The sequence below is a fragment of the Pipistrellus kuhlii genome, unplaced genomic scaffold (genome assembly GCF_014108245.1).
Source record: "Pipistrellus kuhlii isolate mPipKuh1 unplaced genomic scaffold, mPipKuh1.p scaffold_m20_p_7, whole genome shotgun sequence".
Classification (NCBI taxonomy): Eukaryota; Metazoa; Chordata; class Mammalia; order Chiroptera; family Vespertilionidae; genus Pipistrellus; species Pipistrellus kuhlii.
The window spans coordinates 29025861-29052445 of NW_023425573.1; the positions used below are offsets into that span (position 1 = coordinate 29025861).

The window sequence follows — 26585 nt, forward strand, 5'->3', positions numbered from 1 at the left end:
TGGGTATTTAGTTTATTACCCCTATTACATTAGAATCTTTTACTATAATTGTCACTTTGTCAAATTCTTGTTTTTCTAAACTATTTTAAATGTAATTCGGAATATAATAATAGTTCAATATTTATACCCTCTAGTATATACATCCTTGAGATATGCAGGCCACTGCAGTGGTAAAGACAGCTGCTAACAAGAAGTACCACAATAATGGAGGAAACATCCAGAAAGGTAAGGGACAGACCAATTGGCTTTATTCTGGGTAGAGAGAGAGATGCTAAATATAATTGGGCTAGATCGTACCCACTCCAGTGTTGCTACTTTTTAAACTTTCCTCCCAGTAATGTAAAATTCAGCAAGTTTTACCTTGGTAACCTCACTCCAGTGATTTTTAGAGAATATGGGCAGCCCCCTGTCAGGGAAATGGAAGATTTAGGGAACAGAAGGTGAACCAGAAGACAGCCTTTCCATGCAGCCAGGACTTTGGGAATGCGGATGGGTACACTTGTCTTCGGTGGAAAGCGGCCAGGCTGCTCTGGCTACCCAAGTTGAATGTGATTTGACTTCACACAAATCTGAAATTTCTTTTTCTCTGGTAATGGGAAGAGAGAAAATAAGCAATGGCAAGAGCATAAAAAGCAAGATAACTAAACTTTATGTGCTTAGGATTGTACGTGGTTTTAACTATTAAAAAGGACTGTAGAAAAAAAATTTAATGCTATTTTAAGTCGGAATAAAAGTAATGAATTATTCAGCAAAGGAATTAACATAATAATCCACTTTGGAAACAAGTTAGATTCCTACCTTACGCTAAAGAGAAAAAAATCTACATAGTGTAGAAGGACTGTGTTGTACACATGTAGAATAAGTTATAAAAGAATGTTATTTTCTTTTTAGAAGAATACTTTTATAATCATGCGGTAGGAAAGGCCACAGAGACAAAACCCAGAAGTCAGAGAAGAAAGGACTGATCCATTTAATTAAATAACCTTAATAACCATAGTATGACATTATTTATACTAATAGAGTAATATGCTAATTAGGGCGGACATCTTTTGGACGTCCATTGGTATTTCCACCAGACAAAGCCACAGCATCTGCGAGGCCTGGGGCTCAAGGCAGCTGTGGGCTCACAGCAGCCATGGGCTCAGGCTCCTGTGAGCACCGGCAGCTGCGAGGCCCCAGGCTCAGGCCTCGCAGCTGGTGGCCAGCAGTGGCAGCAGCAGAGGGGTGATGGAGGCAGCGCCTTCCCCTGATTAGCCTGGTCATCTTCTGCAGAGGGAGGCCAGAGGCGGGAAGAAGTAATGGGGTAATGGGGATGGCAGGTAAGCTGTCAATAGGACATCCCCTGAGGGTTCCTGGACTTGAGAGGGGGCAGACCCCACTCCAGTGCACAAATTTTTGTGCATCGGGCCTCTAGTAAAAAGATAAGCAATAAACTAGGGAAAAGTCCTTTAGACATAAGAAAAAAAAAGAATTATTATCCAGAATATATAATGAACGTATATACAAATCTCTTAAGAAAAATGCAATCAACCTATCTATAATATATAAAAAAAAACAAAAAAAAAACAGGGACCATAACAGCCATAACGATCTTAATGACCAGTTGCTATGACACCCACTGTGGTCAGCTAACTGGCCTGATTGAACTCTTCCACCCCAACCCCTAGTCAAGAGCGGGACAGCAGGCCAAATGCCCCTTCCCTTCCCCCCTGCCAGCCCTGCCCCCATCAACCCACCCCACCATGATAGGCCAGCCTGCCCCTGATTGCACCCCTCACCCAATAGGGGGCGAGGTTGGCTGGCCAACCTCCTGCAACCCCTCCCCCCTGGCCACACCCCTGATGAGCCCACAGCCTCTTCCCCTGGCCAGACCTGCCCATGATTCCCCCCACCCCAATAGGGGCAGGGCCGGCCAGCCAATATCCTGTAACCCCTCCTTCCGCCCAACCCCACATCAGTCCCCCCACCCTAATCAGCAGCAGGGCTGGCTGGTCAACCACCCATGGCCCCTCCCCCAGGCCACTGGCCCTAGATTGGCACCCACCCACAGCCCATCCCTATGGCTGCCCCCAACCCCGATTAGGGGTAGGGCCCTTAAGCCAATTGCTGTTGCCCCTTCTCCCAGCCAGCCCAACCCTGCCGGCAGGCCAACCTCCCACCATCTCCTACTCCCAATAGGCCCAGCCCTGATCTGCTCCAATTGAGGCCGGACTAGCCAAACCCCACCTGTGCATGAATTCATGCACTGGATCTCTAGAGAGTTTAAAAGTAAAGCTAACACCACTCTATTTAGCTCCAACCCTGTATTTGTAACAGCCTATTAAACCAGCAATTTTCAACCTTTTTCACATAAGTTAATATTTTTTGCCAATCTGACAAAAAAATAGATAATTTTGATTGACCTACTTAAAAAATAATCATAGTTATTACCTACCCTTTTTGCTCCATAGTGAGTTTTATTAAAAATCAAGTGCCTATACTTGCATATAAGGATTTCTGGTACCAAGCAGTCACCATCTTGTGTGATGTGACCAGTAAGATGCAACTCTATTATATGATCTATATTTTTATGGTTTGAGACAGGGCATTCACACTGGATGGCTATTATTGTGTTGGCTGTTGTTACTTTTTTATTTGCCAATCTAAGTGTAAAGAGGTCAGTAACCCTGACTAAATAATTAAGTATTATATGTTTTAAAAATTCTTGCAACTCACTGGTTGAAAATTGCCATCTTAGACATTTGAATCTGAGTGTTTTATTGCTGACCTCAAACTCCAAAGGCCTGGAAATGAACTCATTATATTCTCCTCCCCCTTCCCCCCAACTTTGCTTTTCTTCTTCATCTTCTAAATCAGCTATTCTCTAGCTCCAAAAATTCCCATTCAACTGCAATACCAAGTCTTAAACCTTATTATTTTAGAGCAATATTTAAGCAGGTGGTGGCCAATTAGTGAGTCATGAAATCAGCTTAGTTGATTGAAGTCAGCTTTTTAAAAATAAAACAAAATAGATCAGAAAATACATTAGACATAGTTACTGTTTTGTAAAATGTTTGTTTCACTTATTCACATATGTATTGTCTACTGGATCTTGATATAAATGTGTTTCTGATTGTGTTCTTGGGCAGTAAATATATATTTGAAAGCCACTAATCTCTCTCTACCTCATATACCATTCCTAATCAAACACCAAGTCTTGTCAATTGTGGAACTTTTATACCAGCCCCACATCTGCATTCTTGGTCTATCTGGCTCCAGTCTGGCCCTTCAAGTCTTCTTTCTTATTGTTACTTGAGGTGTCTAAACTCAATTTCATTCACATGACTACCCTGTTCAGAAGCTTTCAGTTGTCCTATGTAGCCTTAGAACAAGAGCCAATCTCCTTAGAACATATAAAAGGCTGCTTTTCTGTTGACAGCTCAAATCATTCCAGTAGAACTATTTCACTCCAAAGTGGCTTAATCTTTCCTGTAAATGCCATAATATTTTACATTGCTTTATAGGTGCTGTTCAATTTGCCTAAGATAACTAATGTGTTTCAAAAAATACTTTTTAAATATAAAGTTTTCTCTGAAATTGGCTTCACTTTTCTTCTTTAGAATTTACCTGCTCATCATCACAGCTCTGTCACCACTTATTATACCTGTATTTCATTTATGTGTGCCTTTCTTATTTGTGACCCTATGAAAGCCATAAGTATTTGGATACACCACCCATGTCTTTGTTGTTACCACCAGGATCTTGACCACTATCTTAGCTGGGGCTACCATAACAAAATACCATAGACTGGGTGGTTTAACCAACAAAGATACTTATTTTTCACAGTTCTGGAGGCTGAAAGTTCAAATCAGGATACCAGTATGGTCAGGTTTTGGTAAGGGCTCTCTTCCTGGTTTGTTAATGGCTGCCTTCTTGCAGTGTCCTCCACACATGGTGGAGAGAAAGAGCAAGCTCTCTGGCACTCATCAAATCTTAAGGAACCCATCCTCATGACCTCATCTAGTCCCGATTACCTCCAAAGGCCCCATTTCCAGTTACTGTCACAATGGGAATTCAGGCTTTAATGTACAAATTTTGAGGGAGACACGATTTAGTCCATAGTGACAACCACGGGGGATACTTGTCATAGATAATGTAAAAGTATTCCTACATTGGGAGGAACTTGGATCACATCTGAGTTATTTTCTACTGTTAAGTTTCTGTAATGTCCCTGTTATTAACATGTTGTCCTTTTTTTTTTTTTTTTTTTTTTTTTTAATCAGATGAGCCTTCTAATCCTAAGAAAGAAAATTTGTCATCTTCCAGTGGTTGTAATGAAGCCAAAGTGACTTTTAGTGATGATGACTGGGATTCCTTGGCACTAGAACAAAGAGCTAATGACAAAGAAATCAGCAATATTGACAAAGTAGATTTACTGGAATCATCTTTTACTTCAAGTTCAGATACTAACAGAGAGAGTACTTGCTGTCAGTCAAGGGAATTTGAAGACAGTATTGACTATGTTTTCTTAAATGAAACATACTCTATACTTTATTCAGAGTCAAAACTAAAGAATGAAAATCTTACTCTTTTAAATTCAGAATTAAGTTCTAAAATACAGAAAAGAGAGGAGGTGTTTTTTGATATTTTAGAACACAAACTTAATAAGATTATTGACTTAGAAAGAATCAAGATTTCAGATGATGATTATGAAGAAACTCCTGAAGATGTTCAGAAGTACGATACAGATGAAGACTCACAGCAGGAATATCATAGTGCAGAAGAACAAGAATATCTGAATAACCACTTATCTCTTGATCAAACAAAAACTTTAAATATATCTAATTTGGAAGTTGTTGGATTAAGAAATTCAGGTTATGAAGTTGAACATGCTGGCAATCTAGAAGTTAATCACATTAAGTTGGAAAGTTCTAGCATCTCTTTAGATTCAATTGATGATTATGGACAAGGAGATTCACCTCACGTGTCCAAATATCAGAATTCTGTTATGTTAGGAGAATATCATAAACCAAAGCATGAAAAGTGTAAGGATCAAGAGACTAGTTTATTGTATCACACAGTATTTGATGAAATTATACTAAGGAATAGTCCTTCTGAAAGCCAGGAATCTCAGTCTAAGAGTGTTTTTTTTAACCTTCAACAAGCATTGAAAACCAACATTTATACAGGCAAAATTAAATCTCAAGTAACTGAAAGGAAAGATTGTTGTGGAAATGCAACTGTTGAGAACAAAATGTTACACTTTGAAAATCCTAGCACGTTACTACAACCCTTTAATGATTGTCAAACTTCCTGCACCTCTATTTGTGATGATTCAGTAACTTCTGCTTGTGGACATTCACATTATAAAAGCCTGCCGAGCATTCCCAACTCAGTCCTAGATTTTTCTGTTACTCCACCAAGGATTGGAGCCAAAGATAAGCAGGCAGTAAAAGAAGATAGCTCCCTAAAAGTTACTAATGGCAGTTCCATTAATAAAACATTCTTTCATAGTATAGAAGAAACTTGTCCCAAATTTACGACAGAGGCAGGTAAGTGCACTGTCACGGTTAATCAGACAGTGGATGTTAGCACTGATTTCAGGGCTTGTTTCACAAACAGCAGAGGAACAAGTACAAGACCTTCCATAGTATCTACATCCAGCAACACAGACATAACAATGATGAATAAAAAACGCCCTGGTGAATGGCAAAGGGGAAAACAAAGAAGTGTGGGTTGTAATACAGATTGGTCATACAGTCAAGACAATGAAGATACACCAATGGCTATGACAAAAGGATCACTGGGAAAATCCCTCTCAGTCAACAGTTTAAAACCTAATGGAAATTTCTTAAATAAGGTAAAACCAATATAATAGAATTTTATTTGACTTTATAAAGAGGCAGTGTGTGCTAATGTAAATTGAAGTTTAATAGAAAATACTGATGCTTTTGTAAAAAAAATAAAAAATAAGGGAACAAGTAGATAGAATGCCACCAAGCCTTTTCTGGTGGCTGCTATTGCCACATAGTAATTGGGTTTTACATTTTACCAGTTTGGAGCCTCAGAAGGTATTGTTTGGCAGATAGTTCTAATAAGATTTAAAATCATGTTTGTAGGATTCCCTGGAATCAAGAAAAACAACTGATATTGCAAACTTAAAGGAACATCCTGAGAGGTAAGTTAGATATTTAAACTTGCAGATACACATGGGGGGAAAATCAAAATAGTAATTTGCTTTTTGTAAGGTACTCAACCATCTATCTGTATATATAAAAGTCTAAGTGACTGTTCAGCTGGCCAACCAGTAGCTATGATACACACTGACCACCAGGGGGCAGGAGCTTCCCAATTGTGGTTCTCAGGTGCCACACCTGGAACCAGAAAGGAAGGGACCCAATTCCAGGTGCATCACCTGAGAGAACTGCCCTCTCCAGTCTTGCAATCTAGGACTCCTTGGGGGATGTCAGAGAGCTGGTTTCGGACTGATCCCCACAGGCCAGGGCAAGGGACACCCACCAGTACACAAATCTGTGCACTGGGCCTTTAGTACAGAATAATAGCTTAAAAGAACTTAAGAAATCATCTGCTTCAGCCATTTGCCTTCATACAAAAAACTCTTCTATAATAAAAGGGTAATATGCTAATTAGACCAAGACAGCCGAAGGATCTTTGGACCTCATTCTGGACATCCTTTCAGAAAAAGCTGCCACAGCGGGAACCGAGACAGAGGCAGTTAGGGGTGATCAGGAAGGCAGGCAAGCAGTTAGTTGTAATCAGGCAGATATGTAGAGTGGTTAGGGTTGATCAGGCAGGCGAGCAGTTAGGAACTAGCCGTCCTGGATTGCGAGAGGAATGTCCGACTGCTGGTTTAGCGGGATCAGGCCTAAACCAGCAGTCAGAAATCCCCCAAGGGGTCCCAGATTGTGAGAGGTTGCAGGCTAGGCCGAATGACCCACCCATCCTGTGCATGAATTTTGTGCACTGGCCCTCTAGTACTAGGATAATATACTAGAATGTGAAAGTTTTTTTCACTTACTGAGATTTCAGTCTCAATAATTTCTTTAGAAAATCATGGCATCTTTATTCAACCTAAATCCATACTGATTTAGTTACTCAATTTTCTTTCATTTGATTTCCTGTAGACCAAAACAAAATAGTACCTTTGGAAAATGTCATATATAAGAAAAAAGAAATAGCTATGTTTACTTGGATGCTTTAATCTTGATTTTAATTCATTGTATAATTAACTTTGCACTTATTAGATACCCTTATCATTCAGAACACTGGTGAACTAGGAAGTGGGAATAGAGAAAAGGGAAGTCTCTGAGAGCCAAGTTAGTTTTCATGCTCTGAATGAAGTCATTTACTTTTTACTTCATTCTTCTGAGTTTAATTCGGTGATCAGTCCTATAAAATTAGATAACAGAGTTGGTTTCCTGACACAGGAGTATTGAGAAAAGCTAGAAATGGCAACTAGTAGCAAGAACTGTTATCATTCAGAAAATGTAGTACTTTGGGGCTTTTTTATAAAATAACACAATGTTTGTTTATAATAATGACAATTATTAAGAAAAATGTCTGCTATATCTGTTTTTTATTAAAAAAGGGAACACATTTAAGAACAGTTTCCATCCAGAATGCTTATAACTTTAAAATGTTGGCCAAAGCTTGATTTAGGTTGAAAAACCTATTGATTCTGGATAAAGTCAGTACTGTGGAATTCTTTTTCATAAAAGGAAGTATGAATGTGAGAATTATTATTTCCTTGAGTTCTAGAAAGAATATATTTAGCTTTGACTTTTGATATTTCTCCTTTTCGTGGTTGTAATGTATTCCTGTAGCCTTTCTATGTTTGGTAGAAATTGCTTTAAACTTGATAGGGAAATGTAAGGACTTAAAAACAGTATCTAGTGGCACATAACAGAAAAATATTGGAGATCGTACCTAACCTAGTCTTTTATTTTAAAGGGAACCTCAACTTTGGAAAGAGATGGAGAAGAAATTGCCATCAAAATGCTGTCAGAAAACAATGCAGAGAGCCATCAAAGCAGAGTTGCACCTTTTAAATATTCACTATCAGTTGTGTCATCGCCATTGTAGTGATATCTACAAACTTGTAATGGAAAATAAGGATGGATTAAATAGGTGATTGTTAAATTTAAATCTGTGTCATCTTAGAAATTTATCACTAGCTTTAAATTCTAGAAAATTTCTTTAATTTCATTTTTGAAGGGCAAAAGCAGGAGTAGATTTTAAAACATAGTACATTTGAATTTCATAAAGAGACAACAGTACATGTTGGGATGAGGAATACAGTAAAAAGAACTTGAGAGATCATCTGCTTCAATAAATTATTTTTGTTGCTTAGATTTTGGGTTTTTTATGAAGTCCCAAGTACGGACGAAGTAAGTTGCAGGGTTTCACATTACATTCCATCACATTCTCTCTGGCTTACATAATGGGGATTGCTGGTACTGCTTCTATTTTATATTCTGTGGTTCATTTTGCTTTATTAAACATTTAAAAGAAAATATTTTAAAGGTCTGATAGAATTAGAACTAAGTATATAAATACAATATTAGTGTTAAATGGATGACTTCAGACTAAATCAGTTTTGTGAACTTACCTTTTGAACAGGAATTTATCCACTAATTCTACTAAAAAGGAACTAGGATCAGCACTACTGTCTATTTTGGGAGACTTAAAAGTTAAATATGTAAACTTGAAAGAAAAAGTAAACAAGGGCATACCACTGGAAGAGCTGCCCCCTCTGTCAGTAGAATCAAAGTTATTATCTACCTTCTCTACTTTTGCTTCCAGGGTATGTATTTATGTCTTAGGAATACAATTTTTACTTTATTTAGACAAAAGATTTTAAATTAAAAGATTTTTCTTTCCTTTTATGTCTTTCCAGCTAATGAAAAAAGAATCACATGTGTAAGTTAGGTTTGATTTTATCTTAAAAATTGCTTAATTTCGTTAATTTTAAGTTTCTATTTTGGTCCTTAATTAGGACATTGATAAATCTTTAATGAAATGTTTATCTGTTTAGATTTTCAGGAGCAGATTCTGAACTAGATAATCAAAGTACACGTGATGTTGATGTTTCTTCAGGCCTAAAAAAGACACTTGCACAAGTGAGGGTTTTTTGTTTTGTTTTTTGTTTGTATTTTAGTTCATCAGTATAAATCTGTGATTTTATGGCTTAAGTGAAGTAAACTATAATTGGCAGAAGTTCTCACATTCTTCTTTTAATTTAACTGGCTTACTTTGTGTACTGCTATTTGAAGGATATCACTGATTAGAAGGAACATATATCCTAATCAAACAGAGTCAATAGTATATGTTAAGAGGATGACCATATAATTTATCATTATACCAGGAGATTTGAGGATGAAACATAATGATGTTCATATGTCAAGATACAAATCTAGACTGTCTCGGGCAAACCATCATGTTGACCCAGTGTGATAAAAACTAATATCTTAGAGAATTTGTTTATTGAGGTAGAGTAAAATAATATGTCATTCATTTTACACAGGGCAAAGTTTTCATTCCTTTATTAGAATGGATATAATTTTTAATATGCTCTTCATAGGTTTTCTTGACCTCGTTTGGTCCCAAGGAAATGTTGTGAAGTGCTATAGAATCATAAATTAGATTCCATTATTAAGTGAGTCAGCATGGTAGGGTAGCTGATTTTTTTACTTTCTGACTTTGGTTTTAACCCTGAGATTATATTCTGTGGGTAGTCTTATATAATAAGATGCATTCTAAAGCCAAAAGTGAATACTTAATTGATTTATATTCCTTTCTATTAACATAAGTGATTAAAAGTAAATTACTTTAGCAATTTATTCCACCGTTGTACTCAAACCCATTATACCAAAGAACAGATCTAAAAACAGATTTTGATATTCTCATATTTCTTATGTAGTTTACTCAACTTGCTTATTTCATGATATAAAATGTTCTAGAGAGATTTTGTTTCATCATTTGTAATGGTAGCAGTGGTATAACCTCATTTGGGGAAGAACAATAAATTATTTTTAAAACTATAAGATGTAGATAGACATATTTTTTTATAATCTTAAGCTTTGGCTCTAAAAGAGTATCTTTAAAAAATGTTTTCATTTTTATTTTTTATTTTATAGACGGATAGCGAGATAGAAGTATCAGTCAGCTGCCTCCTGCATGCCTCCTACTGGGGGTTGAACCAGAGAACGGGGCATGCGCCCTGGCTGGGAATCACGCCTGTAAACTCCAACCTGTGAACTCTTGGTCATGGGTCGATGCTCAACCACTGAGCCACACCAACCGGGCAATAAAACAATATTTTAAGTTGTGATCATATTTTAATATCTGTCTAATTAAATTGACAGATTATGTCTGAAAGCCAGTGTAGTTTAATGTGTCTAAATTTTAGTTACTTATATACCATCTTCACAATTCTCCATTGCCGTATATTGCCTGTAATATTACTTGCTTTGTGTTCTTCTTTAAACAGTTCTCCTTTTTAGTTAAAATTATGTAAAGAGTAACTGATTTACTATTATATTTGGGAAAGAAACATTACTTCCCATAGATATAAGCCACATTAAATACATAATTTAAGTGTTAATGTGGAAAATATTTATATGTATACCTTCAAAAATCATCTGAATTACATTGAGAATGCGTATGCCACACTTTGCTAAATAATGGTAGTGTTAGCATATAGTTTCTACACACAGACTGGGGTCATTCAAATCCTAATTCTCATTAACTGTATGACATTCAGTTTGCTCAGCTGCAAATGTAAGTGGAGAATGATTTTGCTTTCAGAGCCTTCATTGTTATGAGGGCTAAGGCCAGTGAAGAGTGCCACCACATAGTAAGAGCACCGTAACTATTAGTTCTTATTATTTTCATTGTTTTTATTATTTTAATCCTCAGGTGTCTTTATTGTCTGACAATAGTTATCCTAAACAAGGTACATCACCCAAGGAAGATGGTTTAAAAAATGGTGATATAGATGGATACTTTAGTCAACTGAAACTTGATGATAAAGGTCAGTATAAAAATGTATTGTCTTACGTCATTGCTGGAAAAAAATAAGATTTAAAATGTCCCTAGTGCCCATTCATTAAATTAAAATAAATATTCTTAATTGAATGGTATCATCCTGATTACGAATGATAAGTCTATTCTTTTTGCATATACTTGGCATCCTTAAGGTTACTTAATACCATCTATAATAATAAAAGTGTAATATGATAATTAGACTGAATGTCATTCCGGATGACCTTCCAGATAAAGCCATGGTGGCGGAGGCAGAGGCAGCTGCTGTGGTGGCGACCAAGCAAGCCCCTTGCACAAATTTCGTGCATTGGGCCTCTAGTATCTGATAATGCCAAATAATGATATAGACTTTTATTATTCTGGTTCATGTCTTACAATCTAAATATTTTCCTGTCCAATTTGTATTCCTGCAAATTGTGTAATATTTTTATTTTGTTTTCTATGAAAAAAATATGATCATTCCAAAAAGAACACTAATTTGATTTTAAAGAAATAAAGAGCTGCAGTACTGTTTAATATCTTTTTAAAGACATTTATTGTTAGTCTGTGGAGAGAGATGATACAAATATCTTTAATAAAGAATAATTTAAAAATCTGAAAAACAAGACTAGGGATTGGTATTAATGAAAGGGAAACTGGGAAGCAAATCACAGACTGGAAAGTACTTTTTATTTAGGGATTACTGAAAATCCTTCTCAGAGAATACCCCCCACCTCCATCCTCATCTGAGAATATGCTTCCATTAATTCTAGAGCGGGGGAGAGAGAAACATCAATCTGTGGCCCCTTACACACCTCAACCGGGGATTGAACCGGAAACCTGCTTATGTGCCCTGAGAATCAAACTCTCAACCTTTTGGTGTATAGAACAATGCTCCAACCACCTGAGCCACCCATCCAGGGCCCTTCTCAGAGAATCTTTATGCTTGGTTCTCCTGTGTTGTTTTATTTATATATATATATATATATATACACACACACACACACACACACACACATTTTTTTTTTTCCACAGAGAGGAAGAGAGAGGTATAGAGAGCTAGAAACATCGATGAGAGAGAAACATCAATCAGCTGCCTCATGCATAACCCCTGCTGGGGATGTGCCTGCAACCAAGGTACATGCCCCTGACCAGAATTGAAACGGGACCCTTTGGTTCACATGTCAGTGCTCTATCCACTGAGCCAAACCGGTTTTGGCTGTTCTCCTATTTTTATAATATTTATTTTTATACTTTAATAATAGTTGTCATGCTGGTTTATTCTGAGAAGCTTTTAGGTAACTTCTCAGAAGACAAAACCTACATCATTCATAGCTATTTGTGTTCAATTTCTCAGATTCCAAACATTATCAAGAAACAAGTGAAGACTGGTTTGATGCTAAAGAGAGCCTGACAGGAGGCGATTGCTCAGGAATACAAGATAATCAAATAGAACAAGACAAATTGGATCCAAAGTTTATATCAGGTTGGTTCTTAACAGTTTACTAAGAAATCCTAACCTAGCTCGTTTTATTTACTTAATCTTTATTGTTAAAGTGTTATATATGTCCCCTTTTTCCCCCCATTGACCCTCTCCAACACCCCCAGCCCCCAGGCCTTCACCACCCCATTATCTGTGTCCATGGGCCATGCATATATCCATACAACTTAACCTAGCTCATTTTTAAAATGGTACTTACTGTCTTCTGTTATTGGGGGGGACTAAGCTGTTTTAAAATTTTAATTCACTTTGTGAATTTTCTTAATATAAAAAGAGAAAATTAGCCATTTGGAGGTCATTACCCTTTCAGAATACTGTCTGCTAAAAGCTTACGTCATCCCTGGACAGTGTTTCTCAGTGGTTGGAGCATCAGCTCATGAACTGATGTGTTGAGGGTTTGATTTCTGGTCAAGGGCATATACCTCAGTTGCAGATTCAGTTCCCAGCCCCTGTTGGGACATGTGTGGCAGGCAACCAATTGATGTGTCTCTCACATCAATGTTTCTCTCTCCCTCATTCCCCGACTCCAGCTCTTCTTCTCCCACTTCCCTTCTCCTTCCATCCCTTCCACTCTCTCTCTAAAAAAAAAAAAAAAAAAGCAATGGAAAAAATACTTTCTAGTGAAGATTTTAAAAAAAATTTAATATATCAATAAGTGAACAACAAACCAGTCTCTCTCTCAAAAAAATCAATAAGTAAACATTTAAGTATGAGAAAATTTAAATTACCTGAAGTGTCTCTAACCTACAATAATCACTATTAATATTCTTTACCATTCATTTATGTATTTTATGCATATATTTAATACACATAAATAGTTTTAAATAAAATGGCATTATATAATTTAGATTTATTATAATTACTTTTTTCTTGCATTTTTCTCCATATCACTTACCACATACTATATATTCTTCTTACTTAATATATTGACTACTTTCCCACACTCACACATGAAGTCAAGAATTGTTTATGCTTTGTTCACTGCCTAACCTGAGTGCCCATGGGGTATCTAGTAGATATATTGTATTACTAGTACAAGGGGAGGTGATAGATATGATGCACGTCTCCTGATTCCTATTCACTTACCTTTTCTGTTGTGCTCCCTTCTCACCCTAATGTAAAAATCTATAATAATAATAGCCTAGGGCAGTGGTCGGCAAACTCATTAGTCAACAGAGCCAAATATCAACAGTACAATGATTGACATTTCTTTTGAGAGCCAGATTTTTTAAACTTAAACTTCTAACGCCAATTCTTCAAAATAGACTCGCCCAGGCCGTGGTATTTTGTAGAAGAGCCACATTCAAGGGGCCAAAGAGCCACATATGGCTCGTGAACCACAGTTTGCTGACCACGGCCTACGTGGTTGTCACACCTTCATGCATCACGCCTTAACGTTGTCATAAGATGGCCGTCACAAGATGGCCACATGCACAGCAGAGGCGGGGCCTGGTGGTGGAGACAGGTGGCGGCAGGGGAGGGCAGTTGGGGGGCAATCAGGCCGGCAAGGGAGCGGTTAGGGGGTGATCAGGCTGGCAGGCAAAAGCAGTTAGGGGCAATCAAGGAGGCAGGCAGGCAAATGTTTAGGAGCCAGCAGTGTCCCAGATTGTGAGGGATATCTGACCAGTAGTCAGACATCCCCCAAGAGGTCCCATGTTGGAGAGGTTACAGGTCGGGCTGAGGGAACCCCCGTCCTCTTCCTGCTTCCCCTCTCCCCCCTCACGAATTTCATGCACCAGGCCTCCAGTATAAATTATAAAGGTAAATAATTAGTTTCCCTATTTTCTCTATACAGCATATTATAAACCAAAGAAATTATCAAGTTAAGTTAATGAAGAAGAGTAGGTATTATTGCCAGAGAGGAAGGATTCTACCTGAATTCTAGCACCACCACTGACTAGATTTGTGACCTAAACTTCTAAAACTTCAGTAACCTCATCTAGAAAATGGAAATGATAACAGTTGTACCTCTCAAGGTGGTTGGAGCATTACATGAAATGATACATAGAAAATGCTTGGCATAGTGTCTGAATATGGGAAACACTTGATAAGGGTTAGACTCATTATATAATGAAGAAAATAAAAATTGTAATTATCCCATTATAAAAATTATAATACATGAATAAAAACTACTTTAAGAATTCATTCAACAGCCGGGGCCGGTTTGGCTCAGTGGTAGAGCATCGGTCTGCAGACTGAAAGGTCCCAGGTTTGATTCCGGTCAAGGGCATGTACCTTGGTTGCGGGTACATCCCCGGTGGGGGCTGTGCAAGAGACAGCTGGTCGATGTTTCTCTCTCATTGACGTTTCTGGCTCTCTATCTCTCTCCCTTTCTCTCTGTTAAAAATCAATAAAATATATATATTTTTTTAAAAGAATTCATTCAACAAATATTGTGTACCTCTCTATGTTCCAAGTATATGTTTTGGTAGTAGCTTGAAAGAATCTCAATTTAGTGAATCCTTTTTTATTTCAGACTAGGTTCTCTAAAAGTACAGACTGAAAATGCAATCTAAGACTTTAGAATAATCTATAATCCTAGTATTTATAGTTTCTAAAATAGTGCTATCTAAAGCAAGTTCTTTGACACACACACACACCCCCCCATTCTTATGTGCCATTACTATTACCTCAGCTATATATCAGCTGTTGGTATTGTCTGACTTAAAGGTTTTCTTGGTGTGTTTTCCCCAGCAAAGTCATGTGAGTCAGGAAAGCCTTGGCCAGCATTAGGGTGGGCTGGGATCCTGTGTGCATTCCACCTCTTAGCACTTCTCTGAGCAGAGACAAGTGAAGACACTGTGTTCATTCTGGTGTAATTAATTACTGTTAACTTATTGATCCATTTTTGAGCTACAAGAGACTTAATGAATCTAGTCTCTTTATTTTTAAGATGATAGGATTAATGCCCAGAAATGTTAAAACTTTTCTCCAGACTCTTGGTCTTCAGTCTAGTGCTGATATTTGCTAATTATGACTTTACTAGAGGCCCAGTACATGAAATTTGTCCCTTACCCTGGCCTGAACCCTTTCCAATTTGAGATTCTTCAGGGAATGTCTGACTGCCGGGATCAGGCCTAAACTGGCAGTTTGGCATCCCTCTCGAAATTCAGGACTGCTGGCTCCTAATTGCTCACCTACCTACCTGCCTATCTGCCTGCCTGATTGCCTTTAACTCCTCTGCCTGCCTGCCTGATTGCCCCCCCTACCTTGCCCCCTGCTGTCCTGATCACCCCTAACTTGCTCCCCTACCAGCCTGATAACCCCTAACCACCTCTGCTCGGTCCTCAGCCTAAGCCGCAGTCTGGCCTCCCTCTGTGGAAGGCAATCTGGTGGATCAGGGAAAGGCGCCTCTCTCATTGCTGCTGCCACTGCCAGCCTGAGCCTGGGCCCTTCACAGCTGCACCTCAGCCTTTCGCAGCTGCCCAAGTTTCAGCCCTCACAGCGGCTGCGGCTGTCCAGAAAATGTCCGCCCTAATTAGCATATTACCCTTTTATTAGTGTAGATAATAAGTGTTATAATCTATATATATAAAAGCCTAGGTGACTGGCCTACCAGTAGTTATGACTACCAGGGGGCAAGCGCTCAATGCAGGAGCTGCGATTCTCAGGTGATCCACCTGGAACCAGAGAGGAGGGAGCCCGATTCCAGGGTGTGTCACCTGAGAACTGCCCTCGCAATCCAGGGCCCCATGGGGCATGTCAGAAAACCAGTTTCGGAGATCCAAGATGGCTGCACCCAGGTGAACACCTAGCTGCAGCCGCACACAACAATTTCAATAAAATACAACTAAAATATAAAACGGACATTGCCCAGAACTACAGGAAGGTTGACTGACTGGAAATTCTACAGCGAGAAGCAAGGAGAAAACCAGAAGGAGGCGCGGAGGAGCTGGAAAAGCCCAAGGTACGGAGACGCGGCGCGCGGAGAGGACGGACCTGAGAGGAGGGAGGCCGAGTGCCTGGCGGGCGTTCCTCAGCGGAAAGGAGATAAAACTCCGACTGTGCTGGGCCCCCGACTGCTCTGGACCCCAGTTCTAGGCCAGACCCCGGGGACCCAGGCTCAGCCATAGGGAGCCGGGCTGTAAGGCGGAACCCCGGGGAGCGGCGAAAGGAGGTCCCGGAGGCGCGCACACTGAGTGCAGAGAAGGGACGGTCGGCTGTGCCGGGGGATTGCCCTGGCGGGAAGGAGACTGGGGCTCCAGACTGCTCTGAACGCCACCTCCAACTCCACTTCCAACGGAACTGAACCCCAATACCGGGCTCATTGGGGGAGAGCATAGACTGTTTGGCAGCAGGCGAAAATCGAAGGCACCTTTCTCTCAGAGGCGCCGGCAGCAGCGAGCACTGAAGGACCCGCATAGGGCGGGGCTGACAGAAGCCAAAGCTGCAGGCTCCACCCGGAAACCCCGCCCCATCTGTAACTGCGAAATGAGACAACAAAATAGATCACAAACGAAAGAATTGGAGGACAAAAAGCGTCTGGATATAGAGTTCAAATCTACGCTTATAAGGTTTTTCAAGAATTTCCTAGAAAAGATGGATAAGGCCTATGAGGATATGAAAAGAGATCAACTAGAATTAATAAGGAGTCAACAAGAAATGATAAGGGATCAACAAGAAATAAAGAATACATTGTCTGAAATAAAAAATATTTTACAGAGTCCTAAAAACAGGAGGGATGATCGCAAGAATCAAGTCAAAGATTTGGAACATAAAGAGCCAGAAGACACTCCTCCACAGAAGCTAGAAGGCAAGAGAATCCAGAAAATTGAAGATAATGTAAGAAACCTCTGGGACAACTTCAAGCGAACCAACATCAGAATTATGGGGGTCCCAGAAGATGAGAGAGAGCAAGATATCGAAAACATACTGAAAGAAATAGTGACAGAAAACTTCCCCCAACTGGTGAAAGAATTAGACTTACAAGTCCAGGAAGCGTACAGAACTCCAAACAAAAGGAATCCAAAGAGGACCACACCAAGACACATCATTATTAAAATTCCAAGAGCAAAAGACAAAGAGAGAATATTAAAAGAAGCAAGAGCAAAGAAGGTAGTTACCTATAAAGGAGCACCTATACGATTGTCAGCTGACTTCTCAACAGAAACCATGCAGGCCAGACGGGAATGGCAAGAAATATTCAAGGTGATGAATAGCAAGAACCTACAGCCAAAGATAATCTACCCAGCAAAGCTATCACTCAGAATCGAAGGCCAGATAAAGAGCTTCACTAATAAACAAAAGCTAAAGGAGTTCATCACCACCAAACCAGAATTATATGAACTGCTGAAGGGGGTTCTTTCAGAAGAGAAAGTAAACAAAGATAAAAATTATGAACAACAAATACGTAACTATCAACAAGTGAATCTAAAAACCAAGGAAATTAAAAAAATCTGATGAACAATATTAACTGTTGAATATAATAGAATCAGAGGTATGGAAGGGGAGTGAACTGATGATTCTTGGGGAAAAGGGGAGAGGGGGGAGTGGGAAGAGACTGAACATAAACTGTGCACCTATGGATGAGGACAATGGGGAGAGGGGAAAGGGCAGAGGGTGGGGTGGGAACCTGGTGGAGGAGAGCAATGGTGGGGGGGGGGGAAAGGAACATTTGTAATATGAACAATAAAAACTTATTTAAAAAAAAAAAAAAAATAATGGACATTCATTAAGACTTGAGCCAGGACCGGTTTGGCTCAGTAGATAAGAGTGTCGGCCTGTGGACTGAAAGGTCCCGGGTTCGATTCCGGGCAAGGGCATGTACCGTGGTTGCGGGCACATCCCCAGTAGGGGGTGTGCAAGAGGCAGCTGATCGATAACTCTCTCTCATCGATGTTTCTAACTTTCTATCCCTCTCTCTTTCTCTCTGTAAAAAATCAATAAAATATATATTTAAAAAAAAAAAAAAAAAAAGAAAACCAGTTTCGGCCAGGGTGAGGGACCCCACCAGTGCATGAATTTGTGTACCGGGCCTCTAGTAAAAAAAAATTTTAAAAATTGAACAATTTTCACTTAAAAATATCAACATAATAATGTTTATCTTCTGTTTTGCGTTATGTTTTTCTATAAGCAGAAATTAAGAATGCTGAACCCTTACAAAGAGAGAAAGGTTATGTGATACATGTTGGTGGTCTCTGCCCTTCAGTATCTGAGGTATGCTAGGATTTATTTTTTGAGCTTTATTTTCAAATTTATTAGGTGTTCATATTTTGTATTGTTGTTTTCTACCTTTCACAAACTTTTATTTTTCTTCTTTTAGGCTGATTTAAGGTCTCATTTTCAGAAATATCAAGTTTCTGAAATTTCAATTTACGATTCTTCTAATTACAGGTATATTTTCTAAATTCAGTAAGTGTGCATTTGCTAAGTGTCTGCTGTGTGCCAGAGGCTCTGTACTAGACATTAACCAAGTGGTGATAGTCGGGGCCATCCCAGTAGAGCTTCCCCAACTCCAGTAACGGGACCCACATGGACAAGCAGCTGCAGTCATTAACTGGTGCTGCTCTTCATCAGGTCTTTTTCATGGTACTTTTCACCTTGTTTTAACACACAGCAGTTACTGGATGTGTGCACTTGATCTTATTTCACAGTGGCAGTGGAGTGCTTTAGTCAAGAGAGAGAGCTCCACAGCTCTGTGGCTGGGTTCAGTTCCCAGCTCCATCAATACTTCTGCATAAATTTGGACAAATTATTTAATATTTCTGTACCCCAGGCTCTTTATAAAGTAAGAATAATAACTCCAGTACCTTCATTGCTCTGAAACTGTTTTTAGTTAAATAAATAAAATAGTAAGAATAAAGCATGGCATGTAGCAGGTGCTCAGAAAACTGTACCTTTATTATTTTTATTATAATTGTTAGTATTTTTATATTTTTATGTAGGTAACTATACCATGTGCATATAACCACATATATGTATGTTGTCACTTTCTGTTTTGTGACATTGCCAGAACAAAGTATCAAATACTAATGCTGAGAGTCAATAGAAATACCTTTACTGTTTTATCACTAAACATGATAGCTCTTCATTTAAGACATTAAAACTTTATCAATTAAGAAAGGATCCTATTTGTAGTCGAGGTTGAAATTTATTAAATATAGGTGTTTAATTTTGTCTAAATGGAGTCACTTAAGACATGCTTCTTTCCTGCTTTTATATTTTAGATATGCATCTCTTGCTTTAAAAACAAACAATGATGCAAAGTCTGCTGCGAAAGAAATGAATGGGATAGAAATAAATGGGAAACCAGTTAATGTGCGACTTGTTAAAAGTCCGGGAGAATGTACATTGCCACTTTCCTCCAAAAGTGGAAGGAGAATTAGTTTGAATAATTTGGAGAAAAGCACCAACAAAGAAATCAACTCAGCTTCCTCTGCTCCTAGATTGCCCAGGACTAGGCCAAGGCAGCTGGGATCTGAGCAAGACAGTGAATTTTTCCATTTTGACCAAGAGGTTAGTTTTAATGGTCTTTGTGTGTACCACATTGAAGTGGCTGTATAGAACAAATGACCTTAAAAGTGTCCATCTTAAAGTGGGAATCAGAAAGTCAGTCTGAATGATTTTTAACTGTGGATCCACCCTAACCTGCTTTTATACAATTCCAGTTCCCCTGAGGGAAAATGTAGATCTTTGTTGACCTAACTAGGTTCATTGACAGTGCTTTTCAGTCTTTTATCTCTTTATTTGTGGACCATACGACATCATTCTTTTTAACACAGCTAACCTTATCTCATACTTCTTAGAACCATATAATGCAATCATTTAATTATATATGCCCTCACACTATGTAATTATATAATTATATATGCCCTCATCTTTAAACATTACATGGGAAGTGATAAAGTTGCCTCAGTCATTCTTCTTTCTTCCAAACAAGTAGTTTATATACAATGTCTTGATTTCTTTGTTTCTCTTCATCTGACTTTAGCAAAATGCCTGGCATCACTTAGGCATTCCATCGTTTTTTGTTTGTTTTGTTTTTTATTTTACATACAGTAAAATCAATTTTATTTTGTATCTGTGTGTTTGCGCAATTGCATATAGACATGGTGGTTTCATGTCTATTGTATTTGTGCAAACACACAGACACCAAACAAGATATTCAAGATATAGAATAGTCCATTCCAAAACACTCTCTTGTGCTTCTTTCTGTTTCCTCTTGCTATGTTTTTGCCTTTTCCAGAATGCCATACCAATAGAATAGTATGTAGCCTTATTAGTTTGGCTTCTTCCACTAACCTTAGTGCATTTTTGCGATAGATGTATGTTATGTATCAGCAGTTCATTCCTGCTCATATTTTGACCATTTTTATTGGATTGTTTATTATTATTGAGTTCTGATTTTTTTTAATATTCTGAATAGAAATTTTTTATCAGCTGGATATGTGACTTGCAAATACTTCTGTCTGTACTTTGTCTTTTCATTTGTTTAATAGTAATCTTTATCAGAACAAGAGTTTTTAATTTTGATGAAGTACCATTTATCTGGTTTTTTCTTTATTAATTTGTGCTTTTCGTATTGGATCTAAGAAACCCATCTCAGAAAGAATTTGAGTGAATTTTTATTTAATGTGTAAGATGAATTGAGGTCATTTTTTCTTTGTTTTTGTTTTACGTATGGAAGTGTTCTAGCATCATTGTTGAAAAAGGCTATCCTATCTCCATTGAATTATCTATACACTTTTGTTAAAAATCAGTTGATCATACCTGTATGGGTCTATTTCTAGACTGACTTTTCTCTTCCATGGATCTGTTTTTCTGTCTTCAACAACACTTCACTATCTTGATGTTTATAGCTTTATTGTAAGCCTTGATATCAAGTAGAATGCGTCTTCTAGCTTTGTTCATTTTCAAAATTGTTTTGCCTATTCTAGTCTCTGAACTTCTGTATAAATTTCATAATTCAACTTGTCAGTATCCACCAAAAACTTCTTTTATTTTTACTAAGGTTATGTGGAGTCTATAGACCAGAGCAGAACCCTTTTTAGTAAGTGGATGAAATATTTGTTGATAAGACAAAGACATCTCTTCTAACTTTGACCTTTATTCCATCCTTTCCATAACCCATTCTTGGAGTTATCCCAATTCTTTCCTGTACTATTAGTGATTCCATCTCCTCTTGCAGACTTTTCTTGCTACTTAAGAGTCATCCAGAATTCTATCCTGGCAAAATTTTCACTTGACTTTTTATTCTTTTGAAGTTACCCTTCCTATTTGTCCTGTGTTTTTACTACCAAACGGGGATGAGGAATCCCAGTTGAGAAAGACTGGTTAGACATAGCTTCAGATACTTGATCACTGCTATAAGAAGGGCTTGCCATTTTTTTAATTCTATGGCCCTGAGTACAGCTCAAGAAAATCTACTTAGTATAAATAATCCCAAATCAAAGTAAGTCTCTTAAAATTTTTTATTTTTACAATTCAAAATTAATATCATTACTGTTTTAATTTTACTATTTTAATTATAATTTTAAATTTTGTTTTAATTAAGTAATCTGGATTATCTCTATGTAATGGTTACTGGTTGTAAGAAAATGTTTAAAATGCTTATTTAGGGTGTCAAGAAGAATTGTAAACAGATTGAATCTACTAAATTATTACCTGATACACCTATTCGATTCATACCTCCAAATACATTGAACCTGCGTAGCTTTACCAAGATCATGAAGAGACTTGCTGAACTACATCCAGACGTTAGCAGGTAATGACTACAATTATATTTTGACTGGCTGTAAAACGTGAATGTAAAAATGTAGTTTATTTCAATAACTTAGCTGTATTTGGAATGCACAAATGCTCTGGAAATGACAAATGCTCGTGTATATTTTCCTTTTACACAGAGACCATATTATAGATGCTCTTCAGGAAGTACGAATAAATCATAAAGGTTTCCTGAATGGCTTATCTATTAATACTATTGTGGATATGACTTCGTCTGTTTTGAAAAATTCTGCTTCCAGTTAGAAATAAAAGAAGCAAAAGGTAAGTCGATCATATCTTTTATATTTAACCATTACTTCAAATTTTAAGTTACTGATTTCATTTTTCCAAATAAAAAGAATATTATTTTTAAATATTATTATTAAATAAAAATATACTATATTAGCATTATATTTTTTTCTTTCATGTATTAGCATTATTAATGCAAAACCAGTTACCCCAAAGTTCAGTGACTTAATGTTTATCATCTCATTATTTGCAAATCAGGATTCAGAAATGGCGTGGCTGGGTGGTTTTAGCATAGGGACACTCCTGAGTTGCAGTCATGATGCTGGTCTGGACTCAATCATCTGGAGGCTTGACAGACACTGTAGGATCTGCTCACTTGCATAGCTGTTGAGGAATCCCCTATACCACCCGCTGGGCTTGGTGATTCACTAGTAGGATAACTCACATTATTCAGTACATAGTTAATAGTCAAGGCTGTGATTTATGACAGTGAAAGATACAAAGCTAAATACACAAAGGGGGAAGAGCTGATAGGGAAATGTTTGGAGGAAACCAGGCACAAGGTTCCAAGAATTCTTTCCCAGTGGAATCACACAAGATGTGCTTGTTTCCTCCAGTGGTGAGTTAGGACAGCACACACGCAGTGTCCGCCAGGAAAGCTCACTGAAGACTCAGTGCTCAGTCTTGTTATTGGGGGCTCGTCACATAGGTACCCACTGCCTAGCACGTACCAGAGCTCTAGACTGAGAAGGAAAGGAACTGCTCAGTATAAACCCCGTTGCTTATACAGTGCTGGCATGGTGGGCCACTCCCTTCCGGGATCAATGGGAGCCCTCTTCAAATCCAAGGTCCTAGACACCAGCCAGTGGCCAACCTTGCAAGCAGGTCTTTCTGAGGGACAGCAGTCTCAGGCCCACTGTGTTACCTCTCTTTCACGTATGTACCAGTTGTTAAGTACAAAGGCATGTAATCTTTGGTATAATTAATTTAAAAGAACAATTTTAAAAAGCATAAAAAATTATGTTGAGCCTCCCACTCCAAGCTCTTCCCAGGTTTCACTGTGAGTTCTCTGTCCCTTTGACTTTCCTATCTATTTATACATAAAGTTCACCCACAAAATGTCATTTTTTCAATAGAATCATGAATTACCCCAGCAGTTAAACCCAGTTAGCGTTTGTGGGGCCGTTGAGAGCTAGGAGCTATTAGTCAGTGTGAAAATGTGCAGGCGCCCCAGAAGGAGAGCCCCTCCTTCCCCATCCCAGCATGCGCACTGGAAACAGGAAGCAGCACTTGCGAGGCAGGGGGCCCCAACCAATGCTGGCCTCGCTCATGAAGCTCTTTTGAGCTGCTGTCCCAGCAGCCTCGGGTGAGAAGCCTGCTGGTAGCACTGGCTGGAAGGTGTATCCAGCTCCCTGCTCACCTGGGGGGCAGGGCCAGCCCCCAAAGTGCCCATTCAGGCCTCCAGTCCCTATTCAGGGAAGAGCGTGTCTGCAGAGTTTTCATTAGCCTCTGCTGCCTCTGGCCTGGGCTTAAGTCACCCAGAGTGGCAAGGGCAGGCAGGGCTGGGACAGGGCAAAGAAAAAAAGGGTCTTACATACAAAACTTAACTCAAAATGGGTCAAGACCTAAATATAAAGAGCTAAAACTATAAAAGTCTTAGAAGAAAACAGAGCAAAAACAACCCAGTTAAAAATGGGCAAAGAATTTAAATAGATATTTCTCCAAAGAATATATGCAAATGGCCAATAAGTACAAGAAAATGTACTTGTCACTAATCATTAGGAAAATGCAATCAAAACTGCAATGATAACATTTCACACTCTTTAGTTATTTTTTTAAAAAAGTATTGGTCAGGATCTGGAGAAATTGAAAACTGCATTGCCAGTTGGAATATAAAATAGTGTAGCCACTGGGGAAAATGAAATGGCCATTTGTCACATTAAACAGAATTACTATATGATTCAGCATTTCCACTTCTGAGTACATACCCAGAAGAACTGAGGATGCAGAGATTCAGATGTTTGTATACCTAAGTAGCTAAAAAAAAATAGTAGTTGTGGATAATTATTCCACTTATATGAGATATCTAGAGTAGTCAAATTAATAGAGATAGGAAGTAGAATGGTGGATGCCAGGAGTTGGGGGGAGGGTGAGAATGGAGTATTTTTTTAATGGGTATTTTTATAAATTATCTATCTGATAAAGGTTAATATCCAGAATTACACAAATAATTTCAGTGTAGGAAAGTGAAAAAGTTTTGGAAATGGTGATGATGATTGTACAACTTAAGTGATTTTCTGTGGAAGACATTGCTACATTTTTGCCACACTGGCAATCCAGAGTCTGAATAGTTCTCTTTAGAGATATCTGATGCCCTATTTCTGTTATTGATCTAGTAAAGAGAATTTAATGATATAGAATCAAAGTATAGAATTTAATGGTAAATGAGTATGTGTGTGTGTGTGTGTACTTATATGTGTGTGTGTACATACATAAACACACACATATATGATAAATTTAATGACACTTTGGTTTAGTAATAGAGTGTACTAATAACTATACACTCTCTGCCTAAAAAACTAAAAAAGAAATAAAAATTTAAAAAAAAAAAGAAAAGAATAACTATACACTTGTCTGGATGTTGGATTTGGCATCAACACATTTTATGGTTGATTTTTCTTTTTTCTTGACCTATAGAATTTCCTTGGAAAGCATGAGTTCCCTCCTACAGAAAATGTTCTACAGCACTTAAGAAAAAATTGTGATAATATTAAGAAGATTTGATTAAATAGGCTTGATAAGTGGACTTCGGAATATGTGTATTTTTAAGCTTCCAAAATAATTACTGATGATATCTACATGTAGTACATTTTTATGACTTCATTGTAAAACATTTAGATTTATTTTCCCTGTTTTCACCAGGAAGAGTGAACCTATGCATGCTTTGGTAATAAGTTCTTCCCTATTAGGTTAGAGAGTAAATTAAAACCATTTTCAAAGTCCAGTTGTCTTGTTTTATAATAGAAACTTCTTAAATTTCTTTTTTAAAGTAGCATACTGTTCAAAGTTGCAGTTTTACTAATAATAAGATGGACATTTAAATATGTGTTTTCTTCAAATGTTTAAAATATTTAGAGCATTTGGTATCATTTGATTAAAGTTACCCATTTAACATTTATGTTTGATGTATGTACATTTAATAAAAGCTAAGTTTACAGTACCACTGCACCTGTAATAATTCCTGCAGGTTTGATGGCATTTTCCAAGTATACTAGTAAATAACCTACCAGTGTTTATGTGGAACATACATGGATGTTATTTCAAAATTTTCCTTTCTACCGGGATTTTTGTTGTTTTGTTTCATATATTAATTTGTCTTTAGTTATTACCAGATCCATCCTAAATTTCTATCAAGAATTGAGTTCTATAATGTAAAAAAATAATTTTAGCCCTGGCCGATGTGGCTCAGTTGGCATCAAAAGGTCACCAGTTTGATTCCTGGTCAGGGCACATGCCCAGCTTGCAGGCTCAATAGGAGGCAACCAATTGATGTATCTCTCGCACATCAACATTTCTCTCTCCCCCTCTCTCTTCTCTCTAAGACCAATAAAAACATATTTTAGGGGGGGGGGGTTTAAAACTCTATTAAATGAAACTTGAGTCTCATTGGTTTCAGCCATGCATCAAATCAATAGAATCCTAGAATTGTAGGCATTTTCCAAGTATATTTAACATGTAGGAGATTCCTACATGTAGGATATTAAAAGGCTACATTCAGAGTTAGCATTGAATAAAGTTGAAACATGGACTAAGACATTATTTTCTACATGGATTAGTGAAGTTCCAGGTAATTTTAACATTATTGCCACAGTGTGTGTACCCCCATTTTGGCATTCCCAAGAGAGTTTTGAACTTCTCTCAGACTGTATTATTGGAACATAAAAGAGCACTATAGCTATATCAACTGGAATATACACATAATTATGTTTAGAAATAACTAGAGACCTAGAACTAAGACTATCACACACACAAAAAGTGAAACTAAATATTTCCATTTTGCCTGATGCCAGTGTTAATTCTGGTCAAAGGAGATAATATGTGTAACCGAGAT

At 37.9% G+C, this 26585-nt stretch overlaps 1 protein-coding gene across 1 annotated transcript; it reads left to right on the top strand.

Annotated features, from left to right (window-relative positions):
• On the top strand, nt 1-25841 carry RBM44 (RNA binding motif protein 44). The gene is made up of 15 exons (XM_045575587.1): nt 1-225; nt 4263-5839; nt 6099-6157; nt 7951-8127; nt 8620-8803; nt 8897-8919; nt 9035-9119; nt 10918-11032; nt 12380-12508; nt 18600-18679; nt 18786-18856; nt 19690-19978; nt 22081-22226; nt 22366-22507; nt 25172-25841. Exons 1-14 carry the CDS (start codon nt 153-155, stop codon nt 22487-22489), a joined length of 3132 nt encoding a protein of 1043 aa, XP_045431543.1. The 5' UTR covers nt 1-152; the 3' UTR covers nt 22490-22507; nt 25172-25841.
• The last annotated feature ends 744 nt before the right edge of the window (nt 25842-26585 follow it).